Source organism: Austrofundulus limnaeus, unplaced genomic scaffold, assembly GCF_001266775.1.
Source record: "Austrofundulus limnaeus strain Quisiro unplaced genomic scaffold, Austrofundulus_limnaeus-1.0 Scaffold253, whole genome shotgun sequence".
NCBI classification, from domain to species: domain Eukaryota; kingdom Metazoa; phylum Chordata; class Actinopteri; order Cyprinodontiformes; family Rivulidae; genus Austrofundulus; species Austrofundulus limnaeus.
In genome coordinates this window covers 701,211-710,456 of record NW_013952655.1, presented here as the reverse complement: position 1 = coordinate 710,456, position 9,246 = coordinate 701,211, and the positions used below count along the sequence as shown (strand labels likewise).

The window sequence follows — 9,246 nt, the reverse complement described above, 5'->3', positions numbered from 1 at the left end:
TCAATAATCTTACTAAGTAAAATTTTCTTACTCCACTGGCAGAATTTTTTTCTTACTATATTTGAGTCAAATTTTCAGACTAACAAGACAAATACTCTTACACATTCTGAAAACAAGATTATTATTCTTACACAATCAGTTCTTGTTTAGTAAATCAGTCTCAAAACAAGATCAAAAAGAACTTTTGTTTGGATATAAGATTTTAAAACTTGGTAAGATGGGACAGTTTTTGCAGTGTAGAAACCACAAATAAAGCTACACACTACTATTACTGGATAACATTACTATGTGTTGGTCTAAAATTAAAAATAATTCAGGGAAAATATTGACAAGGGCCACAAGCAGCAAAGCAGAAGACAGTTCTGAGCAGATGACTCACAGTGTGACTAAACCTGCACATGAAGAATACTGTATACAAAACAACACAGCTATGTCTGGCCCCTACAGCTATATAAAGACTGAGACTGAGTAACATTAAAGACTGTAAAAAAGGATTTAAACTTTATGTTTATATCCATAATATTCAGTGACAGCTTCCACATTACTGACTAGACTAAAACGGTATGTGTGCGCCCCCTGCCGGGAAGAAAAGTCTTAATTTAGCATTCGTCCACTTTTCTAACTGTATTTACAACCAGCATGTAGCGTCAACCACCATCAGGTGCAACCAGAACACGTGTATGTGTGCAGCCATGTCGATGGCACAGCTCTGTTTAATAAAACCTMACCATAAATTCACGTACATACCAAGCTAAGTAGCTTAAAAATGTTACTGAAGCAGTTTTATATTAATAACGGGTAGTTAACACAGGTTGCTTACCGAAGACGCCCGACTTTAGTTTACGAGCATATGATTATGAGTGAGTCGTTGCCAGGCAACGATCCGCAGCTGCGTTTCTTCGCGCAGTTCTAACTCTCACGAGAACAAGCAGGGCTAATCCATTTCCACCAAAAACATGGGTGACACGGAATAAACTTTAACCCTATTTCTAATTTAAATGCGGTTTATTTTTAACTTATTTTGTAATACGGTTTGAAATGTAAACTTAAATTTGTAGTAACAGTAATAATATCTGCAAAAAAAGGCAATTAGTTGAAAATGTTCACGTTGCTGCTAATGGAGGGCAATGGTCCAGTCGCTCACAGTGAAAATTAACTTCCTGTCACAGAATTGGGCACATAAGGATGTTTTGATTTATTGCGACTTGTTGTACATTTATATCTCTCGGTGTAAATACGTTTTGAAGCTAATATTTCCTAAATATTTCACAATATTGCCTTTTAAACAGTTTTGTGCCTGCTCTTTGTCTTTTAAGCTACATCTATCCCCTGTACCGATAGGCTAGCTAGCTGTTGTTGCTAATTTCAGGCAACCCCATAGATGCATTTTGCTAGCAGGTAGGGCAAAAGACTATCGACCAACCGATTTGGTGTTTGTTGACAAAGTGTATATATTTTGTAAGTCTACGTGGATACTTTCCCATATTAGCAAAGCCAAATAATGAGTGCAGAACACTCGAACCCAGCCGCCACACCCACTCCCTGTGAAGACACTCAGGGAGATGGACGATGGATGTCCTTGGTATGTAAATAACTATAGCAAGCAATATCGTTATGATTGACTACATTGTTACTAAAGTAAAAATATTTTCCATCAGGTTTCGAAACAGTTTAAAAGTTYCATTTAGCTTTTTTATAATTGATAAAACGAAGTTATCCTTTTCTGTAAATTTCACTGTTTTAAATGGTTTTAGATTGAAATCAAATTCATAAGGAGTCTGCCCTAATATAGCATACCACCTGAGATCACATTAACAAAAATGCATCATTCATTCAGTTGTTTTGTGTGTAAAAATATGCATGTTTGTATAGTAGTCTGAATATATATGCTCTGTCCCCTCACTTTGCAGCACGATGGCTTTGTATCATACAGCAAAGACAAAGAACCCGATGTCCTGTTTGTGGGAGACTCACTCGTTCAACTCATGCATCAATTTGGGGTAAAGCACTGATCACATTTATATGCAGATAGGTGCAAATTGTTTTACATTTACCATTTGATAGAGAGCTTTTTATTTTATTGATCGCCTGAGCATATTATTATTATTATTATTGTTATTATTATTATTGTTATTATTATTATTGCCATAGCAGCAGGGAATAAAGAAACTGCAAAAGACAGAAGTCAAAAATAGAAAAAATACAGAGCACAAAATAAAAATGTCAGAATATAAAAGTGTCTAGCAACGATAACCTAAACAGTATATATGCAACATAAAAATAAACATATTCCAGTGTAGCCTGATATGTATACAGTAGAAGTACTAAAAAAATTACAGAATAATATGCATATTAAAATGAATGTTTTTGTGTGAGTTTAGGCTTCATAAGTTTTTTATCTCAAACCTATTTTTTTCAGGGTCACAAATTATTTTGGAATTAATTTAAAAAGAATAAATACTTGTGTACAAAATGTCGTCAAATTAGCTCTTACTACAATGGAATCAGAGATCATGAAAACAAACAAACCCCTTTGAGAATTTTAGAACAGGTTTAACAAACAAACCCATTGTGAGAAAATAACTAATGCACAAGTGAACTAAGGAGCAGTAACAAGCCTCAGTGTCAACAGAAGACAGCATTGATCATAATGGGCATGGACATTAATTAAAATGTTCCTGTTGCACTGGATCACTATTGTTCATTGACAGTGTTTACATAAGAAAGAAGTAGACAGAAAGAGTCTGGAGACACACTACTTTTATAATTWAAAAAAAAGGGAAGTTGACTGTTTAAAACTTCAAAATACAGATGAAAAATGACCCAAAACAAACTTAAAAGCACAGAGGAGAACTGATATAATAGAAGTACAATAATGCTACAGTGACTGAGCCAGTCACCTGATTCCAAACAGACAAAGCACTTTTTCACAGACTGAAGACAAACTAAATATAGATAGGAAGAAAGAAATACAGAAGACAGAAAACTGCAGTAAAGGCCTGGGAAAACATCACAACAACAAAAAAAAAGTACAGCATTTGTGTATATATATGTCAGTTGGTTCCACACTATCATTGTTTACCAAGGAGATTTAACAATAATACTGTATATATATTTTTTGTTTGTACGTGTGTTAATTTATTTGCATCAAAGCCTCAGGAAAGTTAGTTCTCTTTATTAAAAAGCAGTAATTCCCAAATCTTCTCTTGAGATTTTAGTATTTTCACATTAAAGTTGCACTGTATTTAGAAATTACCAAATTATAAAACTGCAGCATTATTTCTTTAAATACTAAATGAATCTAACTGTATGCATCTGCTTTAATATATATGTTTTCTATAAACAGGTATTTGTTTGCTTATTTTTTTTTCTGCTTGCAGATTTGGCGGCAGTTGTTCTCTCCTCTCCACTGCCTTAACTTTGGGGTCGGTGGTGAYGCAACACAGCATGTGTTATGGAGACTGAGCAACGGTGAACTGGATAACATTAGCCCAAAGGTTGAAAATGCTATCAAATATAACGAACAAACGCATGCTTGTTTATGCACACACWAGACTGATTATGCTCAACTGTGTGCTAAGATCCAAATTTCAGGCACCTCTGTGCTGAACTATCGGCGACACGTTCCCTGTCTTTGTTTCCTGTCTCTTCTCGTTGCTGTAGGTCGTAGTGCTGTGGGTTGGAACGAACAATCACGGTCACACACCTGAACAGATCTGTGGTGGAATCATGGCTATCGTTCAGCTCATTCACAACAAGCTCCCCAATGCTCACACACTTGTACTTGTATGTTATTTTCACTATTTTTTTTATTTTTTTTTAAAAGGAAGCATTACATCAACTAACCTTCATGTTGGTTGAAAAGGAAAAATGATGTTCATTCAACCATCAAACTCCTTTTAGTTTCATCACATCTTTTTGAAGCAAGGTTAAACAGAGGGCTGCAGACATTACTCAAATGTAACAATAACAATATGCATAAAGATTTAACAAACCACATTAAGAATGCTATAAATTATTTGGGACGGAATAAGGTAAAATGTCTTCAGATTAATAATTTGTTTTAAAAGAAAAGTTAAAAGTTATTATGACATCTGTTTTCCAGGGTTTACTGCCCAGAGGTAAAATGCCCAACCCTCTGCGAGAGCGAAACGCSAAGGTGAACAAGCTGGTCCAGGATGCCTTATCATCTGTTCCCCATGGCTCCTTCCTGAACGTGGACCCCGGCTTTGTCCTTTCGGACGGCAGCATCTCCCACCAGGACATGTACGACTACCTTCACCTGACCTCTCACGGCTACCAGGCTGTGTGTGAACCCCTGCACGCCCATATCAAATCTCTGTTAGAAAAACCTGATGAGAACTGAGTGCCAAGGTTACAAAAACGTCATGTATACACTACAGCAGTGGTCCTTTCCCCTGATTCCAGAGATCACTGCCTTGAGCTTTTTAAGACTTTGCATYGTGAAAAAGGGGATTAGGTGTTAAGTGCAGCACTTAAACTGTGCAAGTCTTCTCTAAAACCAGGGTTGGTGACCACTGTTGCTGATAATGGGACCAGAAGGTTTTTGTGTGTTTACGGTAGTCAAAAATGAAATGTGTTTGTGCTAGAGAGAGACATTGTCCTCCTTGAGTGTTCTGTCTTCTGTTCCCCATTTTTTCAWAAAATGTTTCATGTTTTAAAATTTCATTTGAAACAACAGATGAATATGATAAGAGCATCTCCTGGATATCAATGAAAGCAGAGTTTAAAAAAACACATTACAACAGTTCAGACCTTGAGAGGTTATGAAYAAATATTTTATGCAGCAGCTTTTAAGTTTATTGAATCTGTAGGTCTCACYGTTGCTTATCACAATCACAGCTTTGTTCATAGTCACACGCAGTAAATATATTCTCTTCAGCCAAAACTTATATATTTAAACTTCTGTCTTGTGATATTGACTTCATAAAGACACTGATGAAGAAAACCCACCAATATACTGTCTTACAAACAAAATTAGACAAAGGTGTAGTCAGAAAATGGTTTTGGACACAGATTTGTGTCAGAGTCTGCTTTGTACTTGACAAATGTAGCTGCCCTTGTCATATTTTGGTTGTTTCTTTGTYGGAACTATAGAACAACTCACTTATTTGTTATCAGACCTTTTTCTTGGAAGTCATTTTGGCTTTTACAGGAAAAGTTAAGATGAAATTGTAAATATTGTTTATTAAGTTTCACTATAGCCCAGGAACGTTCCAGTAAGAAAGCTTCTATAAAATCAAAGTGAGGTCCAAGTCATCAAACTTAAYGTCACCAATAATACTAATTCTGCCTTTTTTTCCCTGCTGTGTCTATTGTGAAAAAATATATTCATTTGGATTTTTTGTTGGTTTTTTTGTATGTGGTAACATTAATGACCAAAGGTATTGATTTTGTTTACATGATAAAAATTTTGACCTGTCTACTTGCTTTCCACCATGTTATGTTATTGCTTTTATCTTTTCCCGTCGCCTGTTGTAACTGTGGTAGAGTTTTATGTTTTCTTTTTGCAAGTATACATGTATCTGATTAGATTGTGTTCATCTAGTTGCTTGTGCTTCAGATTAGATCGTTTCGGCAGCATAAGGGCTCATACTGTGATTTAAAATGTTTTACTTCACACTAACACGCTCGAGAGCCTCTTGGATGTTGATTGTGTCACGGGAATTTGAAATGGTCCAGGATGAATATTTGTGTAAGTGATGATAGAAACACATTAAATTGCAAACAAGGTGGTTTTAGTGTGATTGATTTATCTTCGTTCTGTCCAGCTTTTTGCGGTTGCTGACTTACTTTGAATTCCATTGAACCAGTGCTTTTATACATTTTCATGTCTCCCAAGATTGATAGCAGCCATGAGGTTCAGCCTGAGTGCACATACAGATTTTATCCACAAAGATAATATTCATACCTGGTTGAGTGGTTTGTTCTCATCTCGGGATGACATTCTGAAGAGGGGACGCATTTTTGAAACTTGAGGTGAGAACATAAAACATTTAATCTTATCTACACATCTCTGAAAGACATTTTTTTTGTAAAACAATCATGAAAACATGCTGCTAAAATAGAATTTGGCTTGCGGATCCATAGCAAGGTTGATTCTGACTGCTAAAAGCCCTGTCATATGTTTTAGACTTTAATTTGCTCATATTTGATTGATTGTTAGCATTACAGCATGCAAAGGTCCAAAAGAAGCTTTCAGTAGATTTTTTTTTTTCTAAATTTCATTTTCAGCTTTGACATCTGGACAACTTGACACAAGTTTTTATTTTTATTTATTTTTTTAATGTTTTTTGGGGGTGAGGTTTATGCTTTCTGCCTTTTTATTTATTGAATAATTCACTTTCGCAGAACGATTCAGAATATGTGGGTGTTTAAATACATTGTACTCTTTTCTTTGTATTTACTCTGCACCTTTTCTGTTCATTCGTTCAACAAATAGAAAAAGGCTTACTCTTTTTCTCCCCATTTTTTCTAACAACAAATGCATTTTTGGGATGTATTATAAAGGACATACCTAAATTTATCAATGTTCCAAGATTATATGTATTTACTTGGTGTGCAAAATAACAACACGATTCAACAAATCCAGCCATGAGCAGACTAAAACCCTGCATATCATTTTCAGCAATTATACCTAAACATACTCTACATATGACATAAATTTTGAAATAGGGTCAAAGCTACCCAAAGACAACAAGAAAGCAGCTGTGTTCTTAACCAGTTCWTTTCTATTGTGTTAGTGGATGTAATTTTATTGGGGGTTACGCTGCACAGCCAAAAACAATTGCCACCTGGTGCTATTTGGGGCTGCTGCAGTGTGTCAGGTCTACGTTCAGCAACAGTATGTGCTCAAAGAATGAGGATGCTGACTACCTGAATAAACCGAATGGCCAGGTTGTTCTATCAGTGCCATCACAGAGTCCATTGAGAATATTTGACATGTGCTGGAGAAGGCTTTGCACAGCGGTCAGACTCTACCATCATCAATGCAAGATCTTGGTGAAAAAATAATGCAACATTGGATGGAAATAAATCCGGTGACATTGCAGAAGCTTATTGAAACAATGACAGAATGTGTGCTGCAACCAAAGCTGAAGGCAGTCCAACGATATTCGAGTGTGTGACCTTTTTTTGCAACTTTTTWTTTTTATTTTTTTTGGCCAGGCAGTGTGTATCGACTGGATAAAATTATTGTGGGGGTCATAATCCCCCTAAGCCCCTCCCCCAAATTACGCCCATGGACAGAGCTTTCAGTACCAAGAACTATGTAAATGATAAGTTGTAAACTAACCAGAATTTACATGAATGTACTGTTTATTTCCCTCATATCTGTTAAGAAATGTAACTGATGGGACAAAATATAATCAACTTGAATCAGGAGAAGAAAGGTTAAAATCTTTTTATAACACACAACAAAATAGGGCAAGAGTTCACATAAAAACATAAAATAAACAAGACTCCTTGGAGCCCAGGTCAGAATAACGTTAAGCCCGTATTTTCTTACATCAAATTTTATCACAGCTCCGATCACATTTCTTGGCATGTGTTTGTGTCCACACCTCTAAATGTAATGGTTGGGAAATTGTTGGCAGGTGAACGCACCACGGATAGAATTTCAGACATCAGCACCAACCTTTATAAGAAGACAGGTCGATTCCTACCCCTCAAAGGAGCAGAAGTTGGTGTAGAAACTGGATTTCTTCCTCTGGAAGCATTGATTTGTTCTGACTTCCCCAACAAAACATGGCCTCAAGACTGATTTTGCTGTCAATACTCCTCCTGTTCATACTTATTGAGCAAATTCAAGGTAGGATGTTTTTTAAATTAAAMTTTACAACAATCATATCCAGTTTGTATTGTTTAATTTTTATATATAACTTTGTTAAAGGTGTTCCTGAGGGAAATGAAGAGTCTCGGAATGATGGTATGGGAGATTTAAAAAATTTTTGAACACTTTTTAATTACTGTGGTTCATCTTTATAAGGAAATTGGTCTTTGTTTCGTTCTGATGACGACATCAGTTTTTTGTTTAAAGTTTGATATACATTGTGTCACAGCCTCTTCTGGTGGACATCCACTGACAACTTCACTTCCATTCAACACCCAAAGACACAACAAAACACCCTGTAACTGTAAAGGTAAACAAAGTGTCATAAAAGATCTGTTTGTGTTTCTTTAGAATGTAGATTTTTATATTATATGAACATTATATTATATGAACAAAATGGAATTAGTGTGTCAATCAAACTGTTTTATTATTATAATAATTTAATTATTATTATTTTGTCTTTTCTGTTATAAATTTGGATTATCCTGGAACAGGAAAGGAGACAGCAAACACATTTTGTCAGTGCCGACTGCCTGTCAATGGCAAATCTAAAAACTGTAAGTTTCTCTGTAAGTTCAGGCTAAAACTAAAACAAATTAAATTCACAGAAATGTTTTAAGACATTAACTTTCTCTTGATTTTGTTTTCTCACCCAATTTTTGAACTTATTGAAAAGCGAAAAAAAAGAGCCCTCCGAAAAACTGCAAGAACCTGAGGAAAAGGTCGGCCAGAAAAAAGTGCAGAAATCTACAAGCCTCTCTCCCCATCTGAGCAACACACACAATCTCTTTTTACATGTAAAAATACTCACACATGCATGTATGCATGCACACACACACACAAAACAATTGTTGGCAAATGATTTGTCTTTATTTCTTTCTTTATAACAAAATTTCCTGCTGGTTGCAGCAATTTTTATATCTTTCTCAATAAAGTTTAAACAAAATCAGCTGTGTTTTTTGTTTATTTGATTAAGTAAATTTAATAAATACACATTTAAATAAATGTCTCATTTTAAACTTAAATAACTTATTGTTTAATCAGGAAAAATAAGGATGATTATGTGGGAAAGTGGAAAACAAATTTCATGAGGGTTCAAGAGGTTATTGTAAAACACAGGTGCATTTGTGTGTAATGAATAATATCTCAGTAAATAAAGTGACATCAGTAACAAAACTAACAACAATTAGCTAATAATTAGGGAACTTAGATGTGGAAATTATTGCTTTCTCCCAGTTGTTTCAATAAAAGATTAGTTTGATTCTCAAGAGATGAAGAAGCCTACAGGCCGGCTGGACTTGGCAAGAACTCAAAGAAAAAGCAAGTGGGCCGAGAGAGCACACAGACCCACAAACATCAGACCTCCCTTGGAAACAATAACGGTTGCGGAGGCA

General features: G+C 35.4%; 3 protein-coding genes across 4 annotated transcripts in view; 1 reads left to right on the top strand and 2 right to left on the bottom strand.

The window, feature by feature from the left end:
* Window positions 1–1,048, bottom strand: part of prr19 (proline rich 19) — a 4,743-nt gene extending 3,695 nt beyond the window's left edge. Inside the window, exon 1 of the mRNA XM_014020488.1 lies at window positions 821–1,048. The gene's annotated coding sequence lies outside the window, so the exon portion shown is untranslated. The remainder of the gene's footprint in view (window positions 1–820) is intronic.
* Window positions 1,049–1,137: 89 nt separating this feature from the next.
* pafah1b3 (platelet-activating factor acetylhydrolase, isoform Ib, gamma subunit) lies at window positions 1,138–5,757 on the top strand. The gene is made up of 5 exons (XM_014020489.1): window positions 1,138–1,582; window positions 1,911–2,000; window positions 3,381–3,497; window positions 3,664–3,786; window positions 4,106–5,757. The coding sequence occupies exons 1-5, from the start codon at window positions 1,502–1,504 to the stop codon at window positions 4,364–4,366; spliced, it is 672 nt and encodes a 223-aa protein (XP_013875943.1). The 5' UTR covers window positions 1,138–1,501; the 3' UTR covers window positions 4,367–5,757.
* A 3,384-nt stretch (window positions 5,758–9,141) lies between these two features.
* The window catches only part of ceacam1 (CEA cell adhesion molecule 1), a 6,814-nt gene continuing 6,709 nt past the window's right edge, over window positions 9,142–9,246 (bottom strand). For both annotated transcript variants that reach the window (XM_014020484.1, XM_014020483.1), the window contains one exon: window positions 9,142–9,246. In XM_014020484.1, coding sequence (XP_013875938.1) covers window positions 9,162–9,246 — 85 coding nt within the window. In that variant the 3' untranslated portion in view covers window positions 9,142–9,161.